Below are 26,785 nucleotides of genomic sequence, written 5' to 3'. Positions count from 1 at the left end.
GTGGGAGTGAGAACACGTTGTGTGGAAGTGAAGATTACTTGACATTATTTGAGGTGCAGAGAGGTAGGGAAATGAGGACACTGCGAGGCAGTGCAAGTGGAAGCTCCAAAAGAGAAATTATTTGGTAGAAGGAGATGATTTAGAGAGATAAAAAAATGGGCTTACTAATATATATGGACCATATATGTTATATGTTGAGAGACATAATAACAGAGTGCAAACAGACCAAATTGATCTAGGAAAGAAGTATCTTAAAGAAAGACAAGAAAGACAATAAAATAGAATAGATATAAGAAAATGCATAAAAATGGATATATAGAGAGAATGAAATAGAGCCTTAAAAAGATCAATCAGGAATTGTCGCGGGGGAGTGAGTAGCTGCGGCCCATTGAAGGAGCACAGAGCTTCCGGCCACTTCCAGCCAGAGCCTGCAGAGGTGAGGGAGTAGCTTTGGAGGACATGACAGCAGCTCTCTGCAGGTTGGCCAGGTTGTGAACATGGTCGGTCCAGAGGTTGATGCCCAATTCCAGTTCACTGGTATTAAAAAATTCTTCAACTCTTATACTATGACAGGTAGAATGAATTGTGTGCTGGCCACATATGGAGGAATAGCTTTGTTGGTCTTGTACTTCAAGTTAAAGTCTAAAAAACCCCAGCTGTGAAGGCAACATAAAATGGATTCTAAATAAACTGTACCTCATCTGTTCAGTTCCCCTGCCTGAAGAAGCTAATAACTCATTATATGATAATTTGTACAATAAATTATGAATCTGGGGAAAAAAAGACCAATCGGAACAAATATGGTAGAGAAACAGAGATAACTGAAATCTGTTTAACCATGGGGAAATCCCAAGAGTGAGGCAGGATATCCAGGAGGAAGATAAAAAGTTGATTTGTAATGGAATGATCAGGACCTAGCAATAGCACAGCAAGTAGGCCATTTGTCTTGCACACAGCTGAAATGTATTTGACCCCAGCTTTCTCTGCTGTCACCTGAATCAACCAGGAGTTATTTCAGGGACATTAAGAATTCATGAGTACCACAAGGTGTGTCCCCCAAACAAACCAAATGGTTTATGGAATTACTTATGGAAATATCATCTGAAAAGCTAAATGGTCATTTGTAAGCTATGCATTCAAATATCTGGCTGCACCAGCAAAATATGTTCAGATGAACTCAGAGTCTCACCCCACACAGAAACCTAGAAAGAACCTGAAACCCCATTGTTAGTCCTTTCCCAGGTCAGCATCTTGTTGATTAGGAGGCAGAGAGCAATGCAGGATATCTTGCTTTGTCCATGCTCCCCACATCCACTTTTTAACTCACTGGTGAGAATCTTCACAATTTGGAGAACCTGAGGGAAACCTTAGACTCCCACTAACCAGCAGGTCTAGAAGGACACTAGATGCCACTATATCAACCTGATGTGAGTCCACACACTGTGGATCACTCCGAATTTCAGAAAGTTACAGTTTCCATCTGAAAAGTGTGTGTTGTAAAGATACCAGAGATTGTGAGTAAATTTAGGGATTAAGGTCTCCTAAAACCCATTTGACATTGCAACTGGAGGTCAACCCCAGATGTATCTGTTGAAATGGACGCAGAAGTCTCTACTTCCAAATGACATAGGGCATTTATGTATGAACCCTACTCCAGGATCCACACCTTTACCTATATGTCCACAGGAAAGCGCATTTTTTCTTGGAGAAGGCATGGCCCGCATGGAATTATTTCTCTTCTTCACCAACATCCTGCAGAACTTTACCTTGGTTACCACAAAGGACCCTAAAGATGTGGACATCACCCCCATGAAGATTGGGATGAGCAGAATTCCTCCATTATACAAGATTCGCTTCCTGCCCCGACATTGATATTCACAATGAGCTCAAGTAGCCTGAGTTTTATTATTAAGAATCTCTCCCTATGAATTAGAAGCCTGTCTAGAATACAGGCGAGGGTGGGGTGGGGAGGAGGGAGAACTGTGACATTAGTGATGGGAATCTTGCACTGGTGAAGGGTGGTATTCTTTGCATGACTGAAACCCAACTACAATCATATTTGTAATCAAGCTGTTTAAATAAAGATATATATATATATATGTATATATAAAAGAATCTCTCCCTCTGTAGAAAGCTCCTCCCTCTCTCCATATCTGCCTTCCTCAGACAGATCTACACAAACTTCTTTCTTTCTCCTTCCTGGCACCTCTACAAAAAAATCCTTTTTGCAGCCTCACCTTATCACAACTCTGCCCTCAGGGTTGTACTTGGGTCACATATAAGCTAGGGATTGAACTCATGGCCTTAGAACTGCAGGGCACATGGCCACCTAGATCAGGAATGGCAAACAAGTTCAACACAAAGAACCAAAATTTTAAACTGTGAGAGTCAGAGAGCCACACCACGCAGTGACCTGCCAAAACAAACACTCACACTAAAGCATATAATTTTAACAATAATATATTAAACATGTTGGGGTCGGGGATCAGTCCCCCTCTCTCAAGTGGCAACTCAAGTGTTTCAAGGAAAGCAAAATCCCTGCAATTCACAGAAGGTGACTTATTTTCTGGTGCCAGGGTCAGACCCAAGAGTTGAAACTCAAGGCCCACCCCGAACCATCACTTAAGCAGTGTTTTTATAGAGTACTTTTCAAAGGGTCAGCATATCTCTGAAAGAAGTATTTCATTTGTTACATATTACTTAGGAATATAGCACAACTCAGTTAAAAGTAAGAGATATTTAGCAAACAAAGAAACAATTGTTAAAACCTAACAGACCACCACTAAATGTTACACAAAGAAACAATCGTTAAAACTTAACTACTAAAAATTACATAAAGAAACAATCATTAAAACTTATCCTACTATGGTCCCAGAGAGATAGCACAGCGGCGTTTGCCTTGCAAGCAGCCAATCCAGGACCAAAGGTGATTGGTTCGAATCCCGGTGTCCCACATGGTCCCCCATGCCTGCCAGGAACTATTTCTGAGCAGACAGCCAGGAGTAACCCCTGAGCACCGCCGGGTGTGGCCCAAAAAAAAAAAAAAAAAACTTATCCTACAGGAAAATATTAAACTCAAGGTTACATTTTTACTTTAAAAGATGAAGGCGGGGGTGATCACCTTTACTGAAAGTTTTGCAAGCAGAGATAACAGAAAGCATGAGCAAGTTGGGCATACACTGAGTAGAACCATGTTCTTATCTCTTTCGGCCAATGCTAGCCTGTGGCTCTGAAGATCAGGAAATAGGATGCCTTGTAAACTTAGGGAAACTTCAAACTTAAACTATACGCATTTATAAAAAGCAAAAACGTCTTATCCCTATCATCTCCCACTTTCCCTGAGGATCATAACTTTAATCTTAAAGTTCGATCATTTCGTCCTCCTCTAATTGCTGGTACTGTTGCCTTATGATCATTAGCTTAACTGCCCCTATGTGTTCGTTAATAAAGGCAAGCAGTTTATTAACCACTCATGGGCCTATAATTAATAAAAGTAATAAAACAATAAGCAGGCCAGTGATTGCAGAAAGTAAAGTAGTGAGCCAGGGGGAGCTGTTAAACCAGGACTGAAACCAGCCGTCTTGTGCTCGGGATCTTTGTCCCCTTTCATTCAACCTTTTTTCGAGTCTGTCTATAGACTCTTGGACTACACCTGTGTAATCAGTGTTGTAACAGCAGTTCTCTTAGGGTCACACACAGTCCTCCCTCTTGTTCAAAAAGAAGATTGAGTCCCCTCCTGTTCTGGAGCACTACTTCTGAGAGAGAGACAAGCGAGTCCTTGAGGGCTTTGACTGAGGTTTCAATTTCTCGTAAATCTTGCCTAATTGCTATGTCTAGTTGATCAATTTGTTCTGCCCCTCTGATCAGTGCTGCCGCACCAGTTCTGACTCCTGTGGCCACTCCGGCTCCCAGAAGCACTGCCAGCGTGATTGTTATGGGTTCTCTCCTAAACCTTCTGCCAATTCCTATTACCTGGTTCTCAAATGTTTGATCATCATGGTACAACACTCTGGGGTATAAACGGATCATGGCTTAAAAACAGAAGCTGAAATGCATGGGGTAAGACCTGTATTGCAGGCCCACCAAGCGCCAGGCATTGGTAAAAAGATATTTGCCAGGTCCAGTGAATGCTATAGTCTGGGTAGAGGCACATAAAGACTGCCTGTCTGAAGGGACAGTGCCAACACACAGTCCCCAATCTGTCACTTCTTGAACCGTTAACTGGTGGGTATCCTTCCAGGAACACTGGGAGCCATTGTTAACTGTATTGTTTCCATCTATGGCAATGTCCTCATAATAAGGTGGGGCACTTGACAGACAGAGCCAGCAAGATTCAGTTAATTCGCTTTGGGTGGCATCAAGAACAGAATATGCCCCAAGAATGAGGTTAAAAAGAGTTATGGGGGGATGCTTAGAGAAGTGGCTGGCTGGAGTGGAAACAGTTGGAGAAATACTTGGCTCAGAAGTTCGGTTACTCTCTATTTTAGTATAGTAGGCCTTTCTACAGGGGAAATTGGCTCCAGGCTTGCAGAGGTGGAGACAGGATTAATCTGTAGTCGGACCTGAAACAAGAATCCTCGATTTACTGTAAGGTGAAGCCTAAATCCCCAAGTTCGTCCCTTCATCCAGCTAGCAAGCCTGTTTAGTTACTGGCCACTTTGAGTAAAGCTTATCTTTAGGGCATTGCAGTGCTGCTGCTGGCAGGCTTGCCTTTGTCTGCATCAGTCTTCTCCTAGAGCAGGGTCCCTATGGGTTACATTGATCCAGTCCCAAGAGGAAGATGGGTTCCAACTACCTTGACCTGTGGTTTCACATTCCCATTTACTACAATAGTAGTCGCTAGCATCACCACACCTTGTTATTAACTTGCCCTTTTGGTTTCTCTGGGGACACACATAAAATTCAGCCTGCTGCAGCATACATCTTCTTGCCTCTGTAGTGCACCCTAAGTCCCATTTGTCTTCCTCGGCCACTAACTGGGTGAAGATCGAGCCACCAAGTTCCTAGAGGGTGGCACCCTTGGGCCGCCCAGACTGAATTCCCTTCTTTGTTGAGTACTTCCCAACCAAACGCGGTTGATGAGGGTTAACGTCCCTTGGCAAGGGGAGCTACCCAGGGAGGGGGGCTACTGAGTCGCTTACCTCGATGGCACAAGTGAAGCTTAAGAGGATTATCAGTCTTTTCCACTCGCCAATCATTCTGCTCAGATGACACAGGTGCAGGCTTGAGATGTGACTCATGGATCCACGCTGCTATGCTGTCCACTTTAATTGCAGTGGTGGTGGTCAGGAGGACAACATAGGGGCCCTTCTACTGTGGTTCCAGGGTCCGGTTCTGATGCCTTTGTACCAGTACAAGGTCTCCTGGTTGAAAGGGGTGATAGTTTCCCTGGCTAGTAGGCTTGCCGGAGCTGCTTCCAAACTTGCAACTGCAGAGTTGCCAGCACAGTCAGGTGGGTGGCAACTGCAGTGGTAAAAAAAAAAGAGTCATGAGAATCAGTTATCTCCCTCATGGGGGGTGGGCAATCATGTAAGATTTCAAACGGGGTTAGGTTGCACAGGGCTCTGTTTGGAGTGTTTCTAGCCCTAAAGAGGGAGAATGGCAGGAAGGTTATCCAATCCTGTCTGCCAGTTTTAAGAGATAATTTGGTTAAGGTCTCCTTAATTGTTCTATTCATTCTTTCTACCTGTCCTGAGCTATGGGGATGGTAAGCACAATGTAATTTTCAATTAATCCCCAGGGCCCTGGCCAGTCCCTGACTTACCTGGGCCACAAAGGCAGGTCCATTATCTGACCCCAATACCTGAGGAAATCTGAAGCGAGAAAAAATTTCTTCCAGGATCTTCTTGGTCACCACCTGGGCTGTCTCATGTTTAGAGGGAAAGGCTTCTACCCATCCTGAAAAGGTGTCTACAAAAATCAGGAGATATTTTAGGCCATATTTGGCATAACAGTTTTCTTTCTTTCCTCCATAAGCCATCTTTGTCCCTGCTTGAGGGTGTAACCCAAGAACTTTACCTCTTGCTTGCCGATTTGGGCCTTTTTGGCAGAAGCTGGGTATCCCAACCTGGCCAGCTTCTGCAGTAGCGCGATTGTTCCGGTTCTGCATTCTGCCTCAGTTTCCCCAGCCAGCATCAAGTCTTTGACATACTGTAGGAGGGACACCTCCGGGTGCTGGTTCCTGAGAAGACTTAAATCCTGATGTAAGGCTTCATCAAAAATAGTGGGAGGGGGCCGGGCGGTGGCGCTGGAGGTAAGGTGCCTACCTTGCCTGCGCTAGCCTAGGACGGACCGCGGTTCGATCCCCCGGCGTCCCATATGGTCCCCCAAGAAGCCAGGAGCAACTTCTGAGCACATAGCCAGGAGTAACCCCTGAGCGTCACAGGGTGTGGCCCAAAAACAAACAAAAAAAAAATAGTGGGAGAATTTTTTAACCCTTGGAGCAGCCTAGTCCATGTCAGCTGCCCTGATATTCCCATCTCAGGGTCACTCCATTCGAATGCAAAGAGTGCCTGCCTACTCAGGTGGAGTCTTCAGCAGAAGAATGCGTCCTTGAGATCCAACACTGTATACCATACTGGATTTGGATTCATCATGCTAAGGCGGTTGTAGGGTTTAGGCACAGTGGGATGTATGTCTTCTACATGGCTGTTAATAGCCCTAAGATCTTGTACTGGCGGATATTCCCCCCTCCCCTGCTTTTTAACAGGAAGCAACAGGGTGTTCCATGCTGACTGGCATTTAACCAAAACTCCTAGTTGAAGTAATTTTTGAATGTGAGGCCTTATGCCTTCCCTTTTTTCCTTGCTCATCAGCTACTGTCGAACCTGAATAGGAGAAGCGGTAGTTTTTAAGGCTACCACGACCGGGGGCTGCAATACCGCCAGCCCCAGTCCTGTTGTCTCTGCCCATTCCTCTGGGATCTGTGAGAGCCAGGGTTTCATCTCCTGTCCATTTGTTGCTGGTGCAGGCGGAGCATATAGCTAATACTCTTCTTCCATCTGCATGGTCAGAATAGATACCGTGGGTTCTAGTGGCTGAACTAAAAGCTGTTTAATGTTCATCTGTAATAAATATAATATAAATTTCATAGTACAGTCTCCCTAAATAGTGCTCATTACCATGTCACTTAGTTGTTTTGACTGGAAATCCATGATTGCTCTTAAGAATACTATACACAGAACCTAAGCTCTTCCTTTCACCGATCTAGTTTACTTTTACCAATCATAACCGGTCTAAAATGGATTTAAAAAGTAAGGAGGGGGGACCTTTTACAGCATATTTTTCAGCTATACATTTTTCTTTTTTTTTCTTCTGTTTTTTTCCTTCTCTTCAAGTGTTCTATCCCATATCACCTAGGGAAGCTTTTCAAATATAATCCATGGACCTATTTGGCTGCCAATGTAGGCACACAAGTGTCTGTGCATGCCATATCATTGTCAGTCGAATTTCAGTCCAAAATAGATACAATATCTACATATAGTGTACATATAGTATAGTGTCGTCCCCTCCATCATAGATAACCCGTCCCTCTTTTTTCTTTCTTAACACCTTACAAACCCTCTTCAAGCCCTTCATGTTAATCCTCCACATTTAGCCTACTATTTTACTCATCCCTTAACTCCAAGCATTCTTCCCAGCCCAGCCAGATGCCAACAAGCCCCCAAAGTGAAAAGACAGACTCTCAGTAAAGAAGAAACAGACAGTCTGCTGCTATTGATTTTGCTCTTAATGACCCTTCTGTCTTTACCTCCCAGCACCATGGACTTTTACTTGCTACAAAAGTTGGTCCCTGAGAAATACTCCTCTTGAGGACATCTCCTGTTATGGTACTGTTAGGAGCCATCCTGCATATACTGCACAAAACCCTAAACTACACACCTTGAAGCTGCACACCAGATCTTACCCCCTCTCTGTCTATTTCAAAAGAGTTAAAGAGGACATATAAATTTCCTTCGAATATTTTGTTTAGATACATCCCTTTAATAGGCATAACCATTATCGAACATCTTATATAGCAGCAATTTACTTTATCCTCAGGTTCCATTCAATATTCTAGTAGTATACTGGTTTACACTATATTGCACTATATATACTATATTATATATACCAGTATATATATACCAGTATACTATATATATATATATATATATATATATATATACCAGTATACTATAAATACTAGTATACTCCAGTGTACTAGTAGACAAATCTCTGTTCAGAGTCCATGTAAACAAAATTCTCTGGGGTCTGTCGGTCTTGACACCTCGGCCCACCATACACACTAGTAACTCCCTCTGACACTTTTCCTTTTTGCAAAGGCACATCAAATGGGAAAAGTTAACAGTTGCAAATATTCTTATCTAATAGAGATGAGAACACAAAATTTTTTATACTGCAGAGGGACCTTACACCCTAGACACTTGGCATAATGACTTGGCGTAGGCTCCAGTTGATTTAACACTGACTATTCACCCCCTGAACTGAGGATTCCACCTATGGAAACAAACAAGGTTTCCCACACCAGCACCAGGAACAGAAATTCTACCAGGAACAATGCCACATGGTATGACTAGTGCATATGGGGGTAAAATAACAATGTAAATAATCCCATTATATTGTGTATGTAATCATTTCAATGGGATTATTATGTTACTGACCCTACCCTGATTAGTGATTGTGCCTTACCCTAGGGTGTGACCAGGCATTCTGCTCCCACCCTAGGGTGGTACCTGATTCTGCTCCCACCATTGGGTGGTACCTGATTCCACCATTGGGTGGTACCTGATTCTGGGGTATAAAAGCAAGGGTCTGTGGAAGGTGAGGGGCTTTTTTCCTGGGCTGATTCTGGGGCCTTTTGGCTTCAGCCTCTTCCATGGAATAAAAGCTGTTTTCTTCAGAAGCCTGACTGCCTGTTAGCTTTCTTCCCATCACATTCACCTCAGAACCACCGGCTGAACAGGGTAATAGACACGTGGTCCGAGCTGGAGAAAGGCCTCATCCTCCATCCCTCTATCAGTCAACCCCATCAAGAGCAGTATTGCAACACCATTAAACTGTTTTTAATGTGAACTCAGAACACTAAAGAAACAGATCTACTAGAATTTCCTACTAAATGGATTCCCAAAAATGGGTAAAATTGCAGCTACATAAGAAGATAGAAGTAAGCATTATACCTATTAAAAAAATACATCCAAAGAAATATTCATAGGAGTTATACAAGTCCCCTTTTAGTCTTTTGCAATAGTCTGGGGTGAAGGGGTTTAAATGATTTGGACTTGTGGAGTCTAAAATATGGCTCCAATTAGTCACATATCAGATAAAGTCCTCAACTGGGGTCTTATCAGAAACCTAATCTGGTAGCAAGCCACAGTCTGCAGCAAAGAAAGGTGGGGGAAAAGATGTCGTGGGTTGGGGCCGGGAGAGATAGCACAGCGGTGTTTGCCTTGCAAGCCGCCGATCCAGGACCAAAGGTGGTTGTTTCGAATCCCGGTGTCCCATATGGCCCCAGTGCCTGCCAGGAGCTATTTCTGAGCAGACAGCCAGGAGTAACCCCTGAGCACCGCTGGGTGTAGCCCAAAAACTAAAAAAAAAAAAAAAAAAAAAAAAAAAGATGTCGTGGAAAGCAAATCAGCAGCAGTGGCAGTGGCATCTTCCCAGGCTGAGACTTTATCCTTTCACTTTGGGAGCTGGTTGGGAGCTTGCTGTGCTGAGGGGAATGTTCCTCTTCCTGAGAAGTTAAGAACTGAGGGTAGGGGCTGGTGAGGTGGCACTAGAGGTAAGGTGCCTGCCTTGCAAGCGCTAGCCAATGAAGGACCACGGTTCGATCCCCGGCGTCCCATATGGTCCCCCCAAGCCATGGGCAATTTCTGGGCGCTTAGCCAGGAGTAACCCCTGAGCATCAAAGGTCCAAACATAAACAAACATTACAAATATTACAGACAGACATTAGACAGACATTGAGGTGGCCAACACACATAGAGAGATGCTAAGGATAGAGGATCGATCCATGGGTCACTGTTAAAAAGCTGACCCAGGTGAAATGGTGCAGAATGCTTAAAAAATATAAAGCTGACAAATCAGATGTAAGGTCTTCCATTTTCTAGGCCAATCATGATTGGTGAAGGTAAACTTTACTAAAGAAAGGCTTCTTGGGTTAGATTGTATATAGAACATTCTTAAAAACAATCATAAATTTCGAGTTTAGAAAACTTAGTGATATGATAATTAACACTGGAAGAAAAGTCTACGCCATGAAATATCATCTAGTGGGTCTTGAGCATCCAGGTTCCTTTCCTAAAAGCAATCTAAAATTGAACTAACAGAAATTGAAAAAAATTATTATAACATACTCAATAAATGAGCTCTGTAGCATGAGTTTTGACAAGCAGTTGTTATCTGTGGATATAAACATTAGATTATATTAGTAGGAATAATCAAGTAGAAAACAAAAAGGTTAGAATTTTTGTCAGGACATTATTTGGTGAATACTGTCTTCTGAGTCTAATATGGTAAGCATTGCAATGTTGAACTTAGATAACCAACCTATATCTCCAAGTACTACTGTGGACTAAAAGATCAAGGAGTTATTATAGTCATAGTAAAATTAAGACATTAAGACATCTTAATGGAATTGGAAGTCCATGGCTCCCCAATGCATTCTGCACCCATTTCTGTGTTTAAAGCCTTATAAAATTATTATAGATATCTATAAAGAGCAGTTGATTGGACACCTGCTTAATCTAAACAGATGTATCCATTCTTGAAGGGGGAGTTTAATCTATTGACATATTAACAGAAAGAGAAGTTGTGCCATTATATTTTGTAGGGTTATTGTTACAATTGGGAATTTGGTTTGTGTACTCTTTGAGTAGATCACTTAGGGTCAGTTTGGTTAACACAAATATTTCAAGTTCTTTTTTTGTCTGAGAATATAACTCCCATGTAAATGAAAATTTTGCTGGGTAGTGGACTCTAGGTTGCAAGATTTTTTTATTCAGTAGTTTGATTTTTTTTTTCATTCAGTAGTTTGAATATGTCATTCCACTCTTTTCTTTCCTGATTATTTCAAATGGAAGATCTGGTTGCATCCTTAGGTTGTTTTCTTTATACTTAAGAATTTTTTCTTCCTTACTGCTTTAAAGAGTTTTTTTGCCATGTAGATTAATAAATGTCTTTGTGTCTTAATTTCATAGGTTAGAGACTCCTTGATTTTCATTGCTAAACCATAAAGTGTTGATTTTAGGTCCTCATCCTCAGGTATTTGAGTGGACTTGGAGATTTGCCAGGATTTCTCTTCATATCCCCCATAGTAGATGTTTTCTTTAGCTTCCCCCATTGAACTTTGCATTTAGTGGTTTGGAGTGCTGAAGTATCAGCGTGCTTAAGAAAGTGATTTATTTAATTGTTGTATGAAATGTAGCTTAAGGAATATCTTCTTAGAAGTTTCCAAACTAGCAAGGTTGTCCAAGTATGATAAAGCACTTCACACTAGTTTTTTTGTTGTTGTTTTTGTTCAGCTTGTCCCTGAGCTGTATCATTTCCAAAAGAAAGAAGTGCTATGCTAGATCCAATCAGCCAAGAAGGCTATGAAATAAATTAAAATGACTCTGCTTGGATGCTTCAGTATTGTACGTTTTAGGAAAAGGAGTACTGATGGGAAGAAAGGGAGTTTTAGTAATGGCACTGAAACCTAGAAGGAGTCTTAGGGAAGGCTGGAAAGAAGAACCTGTTTGAGCTTAGTGGGAGGGATTAGGATTGGGGCCTCTCTGTTCCTGCTTAAACACGGGCCTGACAAAGAATCAGAATGGCACTGGGACCTGAAAGGAGTCTGTGAAAAAAAAAAATATGGCCACATATGAATTTTGTGGAAGGAATTGAGACACGAGGTTCCCTATTCACTCCCAGACACAAACCTGGCTGGTTCTAATGGACAGATGAACCATTTCAGTACAGAAACCCTGAAGGAGACTGACAGCTGATTTTTTAGTTTATCTTTTTTGTTTGTTTGTTTGTTTTTGTTTTTGAGTCACACCCGGCAGCGCTCAGGGGTTCCTCCTGGCTCTATGCTCAGAAATTGCCCCTGGCAGGCTCAGGGGACCATATGAGATGCAGAGATTCGAACCACTGCATGAAAAGCAAATGCCTTACCTCCATGCTATCTCTCCGGCCAACAGTTGATTTTTAAAGGGGATTTTCTTCCTAGTCCCCTGAAACTCCAACATTATTATGTTTTTTCTACTGACTTTATTCCAGAATTCTATTTTCATCTCTTCACATTCTTTGAGGATTTTTTTTCTATCATTTGATCATTTAATTTAAGGCTTTTTTTTTTTTTTCAACATTTTCTGTTATATGGAGTTGTTATGTAGCTCATCTTCTGATGAGCTGTTACTCTGCTGGTGTGGCTTTCCAGTGAGTTTCTTATTTTGCCTACCAACTGTTTTAATCCTTCATCTAATTTTTTAGCACAGGGTTGACCTTTTTGGAAGCAGCAGAATAACTCTTCAGAATGGCTTTAAACACAGTCTCGGTGTTGGGATGAGTGCTGAGGAAGGCTTTCTCCAGCACATAGAGGTCAACCCCCTTGTCCTCTGGAAGTGCTGAAACAAAGCTCAGCCCGAAGTCAATGAGTGTAATCTTCAGCTGGTCCAGGAGCAGTTTCAGGAACATGTTTGAAGTTGTGAGGTCACCGTGAATGAGATCTTCATCATGCATTCGTGCCCAAACCTGCCCAATAGTCTGGGCTAAAACAAAGAGACTTTGGGGAGTTTTTTCAGTCTCCATAATGGATTGAATATAATCTCTAACAGTCACTGAGCCTTCGATTTCTTCCATGTATAAGCAATTGGAAGCATAGTCCACAAAAAACACAGTGGGGGCAGATATTCCCACGCGGAGGCAGTGGAGCATGGCTTGGGCCTCCTGCACGGTGCGTTGCTGGCTGAGCCACGCCTCCAGGTCCGGGTGCTGGTATGTTTGTTCTCATTCTTTGTGATGTGTGCCAATCACTGTGTTGTGAGGTGGTACCTCATAGTTGTTTTGATTTGCATTTCCCTGATGATTAGTGACGTGGAATATTTTTCCATGTGCCTTTTGACCATTTGTATTTCTTCTATATCAGATTGTCCATTTCTTCTCCCCATTTTTGATGGGATTAGAATATTTTTCTTGTAAAGTTCTGTCAGTGCCTTGTATATTTTGGATATTAGCCCCTGATCTCATGGGTATTGGATGAATAGTTTCTCCCACTCAGTGGGTGGCTCTTGTATCCTGGGCACTATTTCCTTTGAGGTGCAGAAACTTCTCAGATTAATATATTCTCATCTGTTTATCTCTGCTTTCACTTGTTTGAAGAGTGCCATTTCATCCTTGAAGATGCCTTTAGTCTCAAAGCCATGGAGTGTTTTACCTACGTGTTGTTCTATATACCTTATGGTATCAGGTCTGATATCAAGGTGTGTTTTTTGGTTTTTTGGTTTTTTGTTTTTTTTGTTTGTTTGTTTGTTTTTGGTTTTTGAGTCACACCTGGCAGTGTTCATTTGTCCCTGTTCAGGTGCCATTTGTTGCCCCATTTGTTTGGTCCCATTTACACCTTTGTTGGTTGCTTGTGTATCCGCAAAGAGCTCCCAGAATGAGAAATTGATTCCCATCCCATTGTCCCCCTTTTGGGGGAGATCTTGGTAATATTTATCCGCAGCAAATAATTTACACAGACAAGAGGGTTAAGAGGTTAAAGGTTGGGTGAAGACAGTTCTTTTTTTTTTTTTTTTTTTTTTTGTTTGTTTTTGGGCCACACCCAGTAACGCTCAGGGGTTACTCCTGGCTATGTGCTCAGAAGTTGCTCCTGGCTTGGGGGACCATATGGGACACCAGGGGATCGAACCGCGGTCCGTCCAAGGTTAGCGCAGGCAAGGCAGGCACCTTACCTTTAGCGCCACCGCCCGGCCCCGAAGACAGTTCTTTGTCAGCCTGCTGCTAGCTCCAAAACACACCTCGATCCAGCCAGCCAACTTTGACAAAAGACCCTGAACACCTCGCTCCCAGACTATTTATTCAGCTGTCAACAGCGCTCCCACCTGGAAGGTCAAGGTGGGAAAACAGGCAAAGAATAATCTTATGAAAATATTTTCATATACAACAAATCTCACTCTATCAAAAATGGGGAAAAGAAATGAACACTTTCGCAAAGAAGAAATACAAATGGCCAAAAGGGACATGAAAAATGCTCCACATCACTAATCATCAGGGAAATGCAAATCAAAACAACAATTGAGGTAACAGTCTCACATCACAGAGACTGGCACACATCACAAAGAACAAGAACAAATCAGTGCTGGCAAAAATGTGAAGATAAAGGAACTCTCATTCACTACTGGTGGGAATTCCATCTAGTACAGCTTTTATGGAAAACAATATGGAGATTCCTCAGAAAGCTAGAAATTGAACTCCCATATGATCCAGCTATACCAAACCTAGGGATATTCCCTAGGATCACAAAAATATAATACAAAAATGCCTTCCTCACACCTATAATCATTGCAACTTTATTTACAATAGTCAGACTCTGGAAACAACCAAGATGCCCTTCAACAGATGAATGGCTAAAGAAACTATGGTACATATACACAATGAAATATTATGCAGCCATCAGGAGAGAGTCACGAAATTTTCCTATACCTGAGTGTACATGGAATATATTATGCTGAGTTAAATAATCAGAAAGAGAGAGAAACACAGAGAATAGTCTAACACATCTATGGGTCCTAAGAAAAATGGAAGACATTCTTGCAATAATTTTCAGAGACAATAGAGATGAGGGATGGAAGGACTGGCTCATGATATGAAGCTCACCACAAAGAATGATGAGTGCAGTTAGAGAAATAATTACACTGAGAACTATGATAACAATGTCAATAAATGAGGGAAGTAGGAAGTCTGTTTCGAATACAGGCAGGGTGAGGGCATGAGGGAGATGAGGGCATCAGTGATGGGATGTTACACTGGTGAAGGAGGGGGAGTGTTCTTTTTATGACTGAAACCCAACTACAATCATGTTTGTAATCATGGTGCTTAAATAAAGATATTATTTTTAAAAAATAAAAAATTCTCATAAAAATATAACTTTATTGAGAGATAAAAACATCTTAAGTCCAGTTAACAGATAATTACCTCTAAAAGAGGAGTTAATAAGCACTTTTGCATCTTAATTTTACATATTTACATTTTTGTCAATTATCTGCAAGATTTAAATATACATTCATCATCTGACAAAGCAATCCCAAATAGAAATCCAAACCCAAATAAGTAAATGGAACTGCATCATTTGGATGAGCAGAGAGGCAAGAACATTCAGAAAAATGCAATGATAGATGCACAGAGTCAGGAAGGCTCAAGAGATGTTTGAGCTATATAGACAAAGTGGTCAATCAAAGATATTCAAAGAGTTGAGCAGAAAGACACAGAGTAATGAGGAAGATGGATAATTATGGTGCTTAAATAAAGATTTATTAAAAATAAAAAGAAAAGTAATGAAAAGATCTCTAACATTTGCATCAGACTTCATTGCACAAAAGAAAGATATGAACTTTCTGCCAATCACAGTTCCAGCAAGAAAATCCTTAAGCATATTACTGGAAACAAAGAAAGAGAAAAGGTCAAGAAGACAGAATCAGTGTAGGAAGGACCCAAGTACAGAGACAAAAATAGTGATAGATCTTGGTGAGATGTTAGAGATCAATGTACTTGTTCCTTGCTGTGACTATCTAGCTCAGACACAAAAAGCTCCAGTCTCTCTCACCCACAAGTGTTTGAGATCTTTTCTGCCTTTTTGAAGTACTTCCCTGGCCCACACAAACAGCTCATCAAAAATGTGTATGAAATCATTGCTTTCATCAGTCGCAGTGTGAAGAAACACCCTGAGACCCTGAACTGCACTGTTCCCCAGGACTCATTGACACCAACCTGATCTGCATGTGCAAAGTGGAACTTGAAAGAGGGTTAGTTAAAAGAGGGAGGTAAATCTAATGAGGTGACAAGGTATGAAATAAAGGTAATAGGAGAAGGAGAGACAGGGAAGAACAGAAGACTGGTGAGGAGGTGATATTTGGAAAATTGCAATGTGTTAGGACATCAAAGAGTAGGAGAAAGACCAAGAGGGCCACAGTTGCTAAAGTAATGTCTGGAATACTGGGATACAATCAGAAACCTATAGATTTTTAATGTGTACCAAAGCTTCATGTTCTCATGACTTGAATTCTTTTTCATATAAAGGAAAGGACTAATCCCAATACCAATTTTCCATTAGAAGAACCTCATAATCACTTCATTTTCTCTTCTTTGCTGGCATGGAGTCTACTTGCATTCACTGTGTGAATCCACTGTTGTGGATTCCTGCTCATGTTCAAGTACCCCTCATGTCACAGCTAAGTAGAATGGGGCTTATTGCGGGAAGGGTCACTGTCCTCTTGAGGACAGCATATGACAAGAATTCTGTTTAAAAAGATGTGACATGTGGCTCTCAAAGAGAAGCACTGAAGGGTTTGACATTGCTCCCATTTTAGTCAATAAACTGGGTTGATGAATAAACAGAATCCATTGATAATATTTGTCAAATTTTCTCTTCCGATGGGGGCATTGGTGATGGAAAGGTTGCGCAGGTGAAGGGGGAGGGTGTTCTTGTTATGATTGAAACCCAACTACAATTATGTTTGTAATTACGGTGTTTAAATAAGGAAATTATAAAAACATTTATCTTTCATCACTTAAATCTCAACTCACATTTTTATGTTCTCTTCATCCTATATACCCTCATCCATCTATCCACCCACCATTTATTTATCTATCTTTTCTTTTCATCATTGATATAACAGTTCACACTTAGATTCTGTCAGCTATGTTTTATTTGGGCATTCTCTTCAATTCATTTATTTGACTTACTGGATTCTTCTTTTATTATTTAATACAATAATAAGCCTGTCATAAATTCATTTTTGATTCACTTGTGTGCATATTTCTTATTAAACTAGATATGATCCTTGTTCTTTCAATTACATTTCACCTCATCTTTAATCTATTTTATCATTTCTGAATTTAACATTAAGTTAATTTATTTTTTTATTTCCATGATTGGATGTTAAATCTTTGATTCATTTATTTTTATCAAGGCATGATGATTAGCTTAATTTATGTATTAATCCTTTCTGTGTATATTAACAATGTCATTCATTGATGGAGTTTTCTTAATTTTGCAATTTACTCAGTAATTTGTTTGATCACTTATTTTTAAATAATTTTTATTAAAACCATTGTGAATTGTGAATTACAAATCCTTCATAGTTGGATTTCAGGAATACATTGACAATGAATCAGTCATTCCCACCAATAGTATTGACCTCTCTCCACCAAAGTTCCCAACCTGCATCCTATATCTCCACCCATATCCCCCTGGCCTGCCAGTGTAACAGGCCCATTTTAAGTTTAGATTGTTTGGTCTCTTTATTCTGTTGTTTATTGATTCTCTTGATTCTATTTTATTGACTTTCAATTGGTTATTTAGTTCTGTCCTGTTTTATCTCCACCAATGCACCTAAGACCTTTTAGCCCCTGGCCCCCATCCTCTTTTTTCTCAATTTTGTAAAAAAAAAATACAAAAATATGAGGTAAAACAAACTAATTAATGTCCCAAGAATCTATGAGAAAGGCAGAGCCCTATCTAGAAGACAAATAAAATATTAAAAAAGGGAGTTGGCTCTTTTGAGGGTCAGACCTCTAACAACAACTTAAGAATAGATCACTAATGTATGTCTTTATGTGGGCACAAGTATATAGACAGAGGACTCCTCTCTGAATGCCAAACCTAAATTATAAACAATCCATGCCTAAAGTGTATATAGCCCCTCCTATATACTATCCCTCCTCTCCCCTTCAAAAATCCTTCTATCCCTTCACACATACACCCCAATCCCGATCCAATATTTCTCCTTATTTAATGCTCTTTACCCTCAGTTCTTAACTCATTCGGTACCAAGACTTACCTCCTACCCCTATAAGCCACCACCCAGCTCCCAAAGTAAAATGACTCCTTTTCAGCCCCACATCTTGTCCGCCGGCAAGAATCTACAACCAACACTTCTGCTGACTCCTGCTTTGTGGCCCTTCTTCTCACCCCCTCAAATGTGGACTGTAGCATAATACTGGACCCTGCTCCAGAAGAACCCCCAGTGCAAGGACTTTATCCAGTCCCTTTCTGCTGCACATCATTTCTCAAACTCAACAAGACCACAGTGTGTGATGAAAATGTGCCCTGGATTCCATCCCCAATAAGAATATCTCAAAAGATTTAATGGGGAAATTTATATTTCCTTTATATGTTTAATACCTTTATAATACTACCTCTTAGTCTGTCTATCTCCAAATGTAAGGTAATCTCTTACATCACTTTTATCTTTAATTACTTTTTTAATTCATTTTTATTTATTTCTTCTATTTTATATATGTGTGTGTATTTTTTCTTTAACCATCTATTTTGGTTCTGCTTGGTACAAAAACCTATAAGAAAAAGTCTTGCACAGTCACTGGTAATCTCTTTCCAGTCTATATTTTCAAGATACACAAGATACATTAATAGTACTCACCATCATTGAATTATGTTTTTATATATGCAGAATATCCATTTTGTACTCTGCCCTTTTGCACACCCCTACAAAAGATCATTTTTCTCTTTAACTTCCTTAACCCCTACCATCATTACTCCTCATTTACCCTTTCTAACTTAAGTACTGTAGAGTCCTAAGTCACAGACCAAAGTGGTGCCCTAGAGTTAACACCCACCCAACTATTCCAAAAGGCATAAAAAGGACACGTATGTCTTTTCAACATTTTATGGGTGTTCTCTTTGACGGCTATAACTTTTGCTGAATATTTTCTTATACAGTGACAATCCCCACCCCCTTTTTATCTTCTCTTTGTGAACTGCTCAATATGGAATTTGGTGTGAAAGAATCCCTCAGTTTAATGCTTATGTTTGAACCCAGTCATGGGTATTGTTAGACGTGTTCTTACTCCCCCATATACTCAGATAACATCACGTGGCTTTATTTCTTGTTTGCTTAGGCACACTAAAACGGGAAAATACTATACATACCAATAAGTTCTTATCTAATAGAGATGGAAACACACAAATCTTGTAATGCAATGGGATCTTACACCCTGAACATTGACATAAAGACCTGGCACAGGCCTCAGAAGAATGGGCATTCTCCATTCACCCCTGATCTAGAGAAGACATCTATAAAACATCCAAGGTTGTCTATAACATCACCTGGAGGCAATCCTCTACCAGAGAAGACCCTACAGCTGCTCTGACATCGATCTACTCAAAAGAGACTTCCCTTAACACTGAGAAGACTTAACAATAACAATGACCTGCTTACTGGACAGGGCTTGCTGTATTGCCCCTTAATTGTGAGGTGAAACTAGAGGATACTCCACACCAACCTGACTTCAATGTAGGATGTGCAGATTCCAAGTTCTTTAATACAGAAACCTGATGCCAACAATAGGACTGTGTGAAAAATAAAACTATATTGGCACTACACACAATGACTTGGATTGAATAAACTAGTTTGCCTTGAGCCTAGAGTTGGTCTTATGCCAGGAAACTTCAGGGGTAGTGGTCTCCTTGTATTTAGACCAAGGCTATTCCTTTCTATGACCCCCATATTTTGGTGGGCCTATGCAAACAATATTTGCCACTCTAACACCATTTTTACTGTGCCCTTTTGACTAACCCTTAAAAAAACCTCTTAAACTTTTGATTTAACTTAAACTAATATGTATATGCATGAATATATAAAAATACTATGCCTTCAAAGTTAAGGAGTCACATAAATCTCATGGCTTTAGGTTGCTTTGTGTACTGCTAAGAGATGTTATAATGTACTAAATCTGGGAACTTGTGGACAAAGTAATTGTACATGGGTTCTGCCTTATTTTTCTTAATGATTTTTTGTCTGTAAGTTCAATATTTAGGCGTCAGCAAGGGGATTTCTTCTGAGAACTCTGTTTATGGTGATTGCTCTTTCACTGTAACTTTACCTTGTCCTCTTTGCATCATTGTTCTCATAATTAAAAATAAAAAATTTAAAAAAAAAAAAAGAGAAAGTCTTGCCTGGGATAAAAGCTCAAGTCAAAACCAGGGCACAGAGATTACATAGTCTGACATTCTTACCCTCAAATGCATCAGCAATATAATATGGCACCATTCCTTTTTGCAAAGGCATAATAAAAAAGGGTAAATTTTATGTATAGAAACAAGCTCTTATCTACTAGGGATAGAACCCATACATTTTATAATATAGGTGTACCTCCCACTCTAAACATGTGTCATTTGGATCCAACTTAGACTCCATGTGATTAGACAGCACTATCCAATCCTGAGCCCTAGATCCCAGACATACAATCAATACAGCTTCCTGCAACAGACCAGGAACAAACTCCCCCTGAGAAATTCCTCATAGTGCTCTAGCACCATCTTGCACCAGTTTTGATATGACATCCTTACAACAAGGAAATGTGTCCTATCTCATCACCTAATGATAAGATGAAACCAGAGCATATGTTGTCCTTTGATCTATGCAAAAAACAAGATCACTAACTACAGAAGACTGACTTTGACAACCATGACTGGGCAGAACTTAACCTGGAACCAATAGAAAGACCCTAGCCTAGGCTTCAGCCTAGGAATTGTACAATAACCAAGATCTCTAATTCCAGAGGTCTGACTGTGACAACTGTGACTGAGCAGAACTTCTGGAAATATAATAAACGCCTCTATTCTAGCCTCCATCCTATGATCAAAGCCAAGAATACCAATTACAGAAGACTGATTACAACAACAACAGTGATGGAACAGAACTTCTAGAACCATAAAGAAAGACTCTATCCTAGGCTTCATCCTATGACCTGTGCAAATACCAAGATCTCTAGTTACAGAGGCCTGATTTTATCATCCACAACTAAGTGGAAAGTTTCCTGGCACCATAAAAAGAGCTGGGGTGTGAAAAATGAGCCTGTACGGAGCTGGTAGTTATTTTCATGACTGTATGCTTCAAGGGTGCAGGAACCCTGTATCTCTTAGGCCAAGGAAATTCCCTTTCTAATATATATATATTTTTTTTTCTTTTGGTTTTTGGGTCACACCCGGCAGTACTCAGGGATTACTCCTGGCTCTATGCTCAGAAATTGCCCCTGGCTGGCACGGGGGACCATATGTGATGCCAGGATTTGAACCACTGTCCTTCTTCATGAAAAGCAAGCGCCTTACCTCCATGCTATCTCTCTGGTCCCATATAATTTCCCCAATATTTACTGTGCCTATTAAAAAAGAACACAATTTATATTTTTTCATTTTTGTTTTTGTACTCATGGTTATTGTTTGGTTGTTGTCTTTGTTGCTGTGGTGCTTTTTTGTAGTCACTGGTTTCATTTTTTGTTTGTTTTCTGTTATTGTTCTTTTGTTTCTTGTTTTTTGTACTTTTGCTTTTTGTTGTTTTTCTTTTTTCCCTTTCTTCTTTTAAATTAATACTTATAACCTCTAGACAGTCTCCTCCCAGTTTGGGGGATTTTTTCATTTGTTCTTTATTTTTTCTTTCTTTTCTTCTTTTTTTTTTTTTTTTTTTTTGTACAGAACAACAAAACTTGAATCATCTGTTCTGCCTCATAACTTGACGGGTAAAAATGGATGGTACCAGGACCAAACAGTCATATGAACATTGAGTAGAAATAAAAAAAAATGATCAGACTTAAACACCAAACCCAAAACCAATGACAACAGAATGATACCCCATCTACAACAAGCTATACACAAAGGGGACCAGTTATACTAGCAGTCCAGGGGACAAAGGAGGGATATATGAGATGCATGCTAGAAACAGGGGTGGAGGAAAGACAACACTGGTGATAGGAGTGCCCCTAATTCAATGTCACTATCTACCTTAAATATTACTGTGAAAGATTAGTAACCCACTTTGATCACAATAAAAATTATTTTTTTTAAAAAAGGGAGCTGGCAGGTGTTTTCTTTTATGCATAGGAGCAGCAAACATTTTTTATTTAGGGTTTTAACCAGTGGTACTCAAAGATCACTCTAAACTCTATGCTCTAAGATTTTACTTAAGGGACCATGAGGTGCCAAATTTTGCAGATGGTTCTTCCACATGGAAAGCATGTGCTCAGTCATTAAATTATCTCTCTGCTCTTACTTTAATTAAGACATGTTAAATAATATATTGATTAAATGTATTTTGCATTTATTATCCTTTATTATTTCCTTTTCCTATTAATCAACTGATGTATTCCTTTATTCATCCAGCTGTTTTCTGTTTTCCTAAGGGTTTTTCACTATTGAGTTTTTTGTGAAACATCTCAATAATTTATCTATAAAGTACAACATGTATATTTATATTATACATGTCTTAGAAGAGAATTTTGCTTGATTCTTGGTATAATATACTCAATCTGATATTCTGTGCAAGTTGTGTAGAGTACTTGTGTGGACATGTGCTTTCCTATGCACATGGAAAGAAAATACATATAATTTATTAGGTTTCAAAGAATGAAGATTCTTTTTTTCAATATCTTTATTTAAACACCTTGATTACAAATATGATTGTAGTTGAATTTCAGTCATATAAAGAACACCCACCTTCACCAGTGCAACATTCCCATCACCAGTGTCCCAAATCTCCCTACTCCCCCCTCGCTCACCCCCCTCCGTATTTGAGACAAGCTTTCTACTTCCCTCAGAATGATGATTCTTAATGCTTTTTATTCCTTGGCTGTGTCTACCAGCTCTGTTTCAGATATATATGTTGTGATGTGATATTTTCTATAGATTTTCCTGGTTTATTTTTTAATGAACTAAGAAAGTAATTTTCTTTGTAAATGCTTCTTTGAACACAGCTCACAGTTCCCCCTCTTTTTTCTTTTTTTCTTTTCTTCTTTCTTTTTTTTTTTTTTTTTTTTTTTTTTGGTTTTGGGTTTTGGGTCACACCCGGCAGCACTCAGGGGTTACTCCTGGCTTTACCTTCAGAAATTGTTCCTGGCAGGCACAGGGGACCATATGGGATGCTGGGATTCGAATCACCATCCTTCTGCATGCAAGGCAAATGCCTTACCTTCATGCTATCTCTCCAGCCCCACAATCCCCCTCTTGTGTGCAGAGAGTTCAGAAGGAAATTGATCAAATGGTTGGCTTACAAGGTGCTCCCACTCTCTATGAAAAAAATCAACATGCCATACACAGATGCAGTCATCCATGAGATTCAGAGATTTGGGGATCTTGTCCCTATTGGTATGTTTCAAAGCATCAACAAGGATAGGCACTTCCGAGGCTACATGATCTTAAAGGTGAGGAGAATATGGGTCCTCAATGTCTTCTCTGGCTTTCTTATAACATCCCTGTGAACGCACGTATGGTTCTGTGAGCTAACCTTTATAACTAAAAGCCATATTTCTGGCTCTAAAAACAGCCTGACATTTCCAAAGATGGGCCTCCAGTAAGCTCACCCCTTCCCTGCTCCCTATTATTGCTTGCTTCCATGCTTTGAGGCAGTTGGCAGGGGACCTCCCTTTAAGTCAATCTCCTCTTCCATATGTCTTTGACATATGATCGAGTAGAACGGTCAAATATATATCTAACATAAACATATGGTGTCCAAAAAATGACTTTGCATACTGACTACTGCTAAAACCCTATAAGTTGTCATGTAAAACCACTATTAAATGGACTTTGCTGCCCAACAACTTTGTTCCCAGATGTGTGAGCACATGTCCTTGCCAGCTGCGTCTCCTATTCCCAGCTTGCCTCTGATCCTAAATAGGGGTGACAGGACAGCAGCCTCCTTAAGGGAAAGCTCCTCTCTGCTGCCTTTTGTAAGCCACCAGAACCTCCGTGCAAGCAAAGGGGACCTTGACTTTTTTGTCTAAGTGAGTAAGGACACTTCCTGGGGGAACAACATCTTCTGCACTCCATCTAAATATGAGAGACAAAATGTCAAAATCTTCTAATCTTGGGATCTTCCCTAAGAGTACTAAAGTATTTCTCATATTGACACTTTTTTCCATGACCTACTTTACTTTGAGAATCCAGAAACCTTCAACCCTCAGCATTTTCTAGACACCAATGTGGCACTGAAGAAGAGCAATGCTTTCATGCTCTTTTCAATAAGTAAAATAGATCATTTCCTGACCATGAGGAGCCAAGTCACCTAGTCATCTGGAGCTGATCTAGAAGACATATTTTCCTAGAACTCAGAAACTTCCATTGTCCTGATGGTCCATTTTCACTTTAGTATCAGGGTCCATAGACTTGCAATGCATTTGCTCTTGTCTACACTCAGCAAAGCCATATTTGTCTCACATTTTTCTGAGCCCCGTATGTGGTAAGCTGACACTAAAAGCTTAAGCCTGCTACAAAAGCAATAATTACCAAAACTTAACAAAGATTGCAACCTTGTAAAATATTAATGGGCCTGGAAACAGGATAATTAGTCAATTAATAGGACTAAAAACTTATTTACGATATAAGGGTGGTTGTAAAACAAGATAACAAGAAACTTAAGTGACAAATGTTTGTTACATGAGCATGTTAGCCTTGGCTGGGGAATTTCCTGATAAGTACTCCTAACCACTGCTATGAAACAAATTATCTGCTTGCAAGAGATATATAATGCTTGTTTAGCTTTAATAAAGTCAGTAGTTTCTTGAACTACTCAAGTTTCCCTTCTCTTTTCTCACACCCTCTCCTGGTACCCCCATTGACAGATCCTGCAGAACAGGACACCAGTACACTATTAGGGACTGATGATCATGTATTGAAAAATGGCCCTGAGCTTTGGGCCTCTTTCTAGAAGATTCTCACCCAAATTTGTCACCAAATATATTATATTGTGACAAAATATGGTCTCATTAATGAATGAATGCTTGCAGATTGTTACTCCTGCTTGGCACAATAGAGTTCTCAGATACACCTTTATTGAGTAATAAAATACCTATTGTTGTAAATAATCTTCTAGTTATGTGGAAGCAAATTATGAATTCTGTGATGTAAGCTTGTTTGAAGGATGTGTTCCTGAGCCACAGATAGCGTGAATGGGCTTTGAGAGTCACTGGGAAAATGTTGTCCGCAGAAAGATCAGCAAAGACTAAAGCGGGGCTCAGCATGGTGCATCAGTATTATAACTGAATGACTGTAGAAGATCTTCTGTACGATTTCAACATACACTGTCTTATCTCTATTTCCACTATGAGGCCATGTAGTTAAAACCCCATGCAAATATCCAGGCATCTCATTTTGTGGGAGAAAGTAGCCACTAAATTTGTGGCAAATTTTGATTTTCATTAAATTTTCACCAAGGGTACAAAGCATATTTAGTTACTTGGACCCCTTGGAATATGCAGTGCTTTGTCTGCCTCCCTTATTTCATCTTGAGTGGGAAGGAGGATATGTGGGGTGTAACAAACATTGTTTTATCTTTACTATAGTGATGGTGATAATAGTGTAATAAGGACACTCAGGGGAAGTGAAAGTCACAAGTTAAAAGAGGCAAATGAATGGGGCAGGAACGGTGGTGCAAGTGGTAGGATGTCTGCCTTGCATAAGCTAACCTAGGACAGACTGCAGTTCGATCCCCCAGCATTCCATATGGTCCCCCAAACCGGGAGCTATTTCTGAGTGCATAGCCAGGAGTAATCCCTAGGAGTCACTGGGTGTGGCCTAGAGAGAGAGAGACAGAGAGAGAGGGAGATGGAGATTGACAGTGAATAAGACAGAGAAGACAATCAGTGGACTTACAACTACAGATGTATATATGTGGATTATATAATATAGCTAGAGAGACTGAGAAAGAATGGTAGACAGAGAAACTTACTGAGGAACAGAACTATCTTGAGGAAAGTAGACAAATAGAATAGTACAAAGAAACAGTGTCTGACAATAAGTAAAAGCAGAGAAAAAAAGTGAGTGCTATGGCCAGTAGAAAGATCACTCATGACAAATTTTTAGAGCAACAGAGGTACCTGAGAATGATACATGGAAAGCCCAGGGTAAGGAAGATGATCAGGAAGAGATCAATCCAGCTGATCTAGAATGAGCTGGGTTACATAATCTTTTATAAACAAACTAGCCTGAAAAGTCTTGTGAGCCATTCTTAGCTCCTGTCTCTGAACATCTGATGCAGCAGCAAAGCACTTTCAGATGAACTCAGTGTCTAACAATCTTAGAAGTCTAGAAAGTTACTGAAATCCGTTCCTTGAAATCCATCCCAGATCAGCAATTTGATAATTAGGAGACTGAGATCAAAGCAGGAACAACTTCCTTTGTCCTTGTTCCCCACATCTGCATTTTTTTTATCATCTAACTGGTAAGTAGTTTTTTTTTTACTTTTTTTCTTTATTTAAACATCTTGATTACATAATTGATTGTGATTAGGTTTCAGTCATGTAAAGAACACCCCCTTCACCAGTGCAACATTCCCACCACCAATGTCCCAAATCTCCCTCCATCCCACCCCACCCCCACCTCTATTCCAGACAGGCTTTCCAGTTTCCTCGTTCATTCACATGATTATGGTAGTTCTCTGTGTAGTTATTTCTATAGCTGCACTCACCACTCTTTGTGGTGAGCTTCATGAAGTGAGCTAGAAGTTCCAGCCCTCCTCTCATTGTCTCTGAGGATTGTTGCAAAAATGACTTTTATTTTTCTTAAAACCCATAGATGAGTGAG

General features: G+C 40.1%; 3 protein-coding genes across 3 annotated transcripts in view; 2 read left to right on the top strand and 1 right to left on the bottom strand.

Moving 5' to 3' along the window:
- Nucleotides 1-26,785, top strand: part of LOC126028124 (cytochrome P450 2B11-like) — a 114,894-nt gene that overhangs the window by 52,994 nt on the left and 35,115 nt on the right. The window lies entirely within an intron of this gene.
- Nucleotides 498-783, top strand: LOC126028175 (ATP synthase membrane subunit K, mitochondrial-like). Its single transcript, XM_049787224.1, has one exon. The coding sequence runs from the start codon at nt 498-500 to the stop codon at nt 660-662; it is 165 nt and encodes a 54-aa protein (XP_049643181.1). The 3' UTR covers nt 663-783.
- On the bottom strand, nt 12,457-25,224 carry LOC126027510 (EKC/KEOPS complex subunit TP53RK-like). The gene is made up of 3 exons (XM_049786505.1): nt 25,053-25,224; nt 23,302-23,402; nt 12,457-12,969 (listed from the first exon to the last, which is right to left on the bottom strand). Exons 1-3 carry the CDS (start codon nt 25,222-25,224, stop codon nt 12,457-12,459), a joined length of 786 nt encoding a protein of 261 aa, XP_049642462.1.

This window comes from Suncus etruscus, chromosome 14, assembly GCF_024139225.1.
Source record: "Suncus etruscus isolate mSunEtr1 chromosome 14, mSunEtr1.pri.cur, whole genome shotgun sequence".
NCBI classification, from domain to species: domain Eukaryota; kingdom Metazoa; phylum Chordata; class Mammalia; order Eulipotyphla; family Soricidae; genus Suncus; species Suncus etruscus.
Note: the sequence above shows the minus strand (reverse complement) of the source record. Positions and strands in the feature narration are given on the sequence as shown.

What these genes read in the sequence shown, in the direction of transcription:
- LOC126028175 (XM_049787224.1), top strand. Translation starts at nt 498, where the DNA reads ATGGTCGGTCCAGAGGTTGATGCCCAATTCCAGTTCACTGGTATTAAA.
- LOC126027510 (XM_049786505.1), bottom strand. Translation starts at nt 25,224, where the DNA reads ATGCTGAGCCCCGCTTTAGTCTTTGCTGATCTTTCTGCGGACAACATT. An exon ending in AAGATTATTTACAACAATAG is followed by an intron (nt 23,403 to 25,052) that starts GTATTTTATTAC and finishes CTCACCTTTAAG; the next exon opens with ATCATGTAGCCTCGGAAGTG. An exon ending in TCATGGATGACTGCATCTGT is followed by an intron (nt 12,970 to 23,301) that starts GTATGGCATGTT and finishes CAAACATACCAG; the next exon opens with CACCCGGACCTGGAGGCGTG.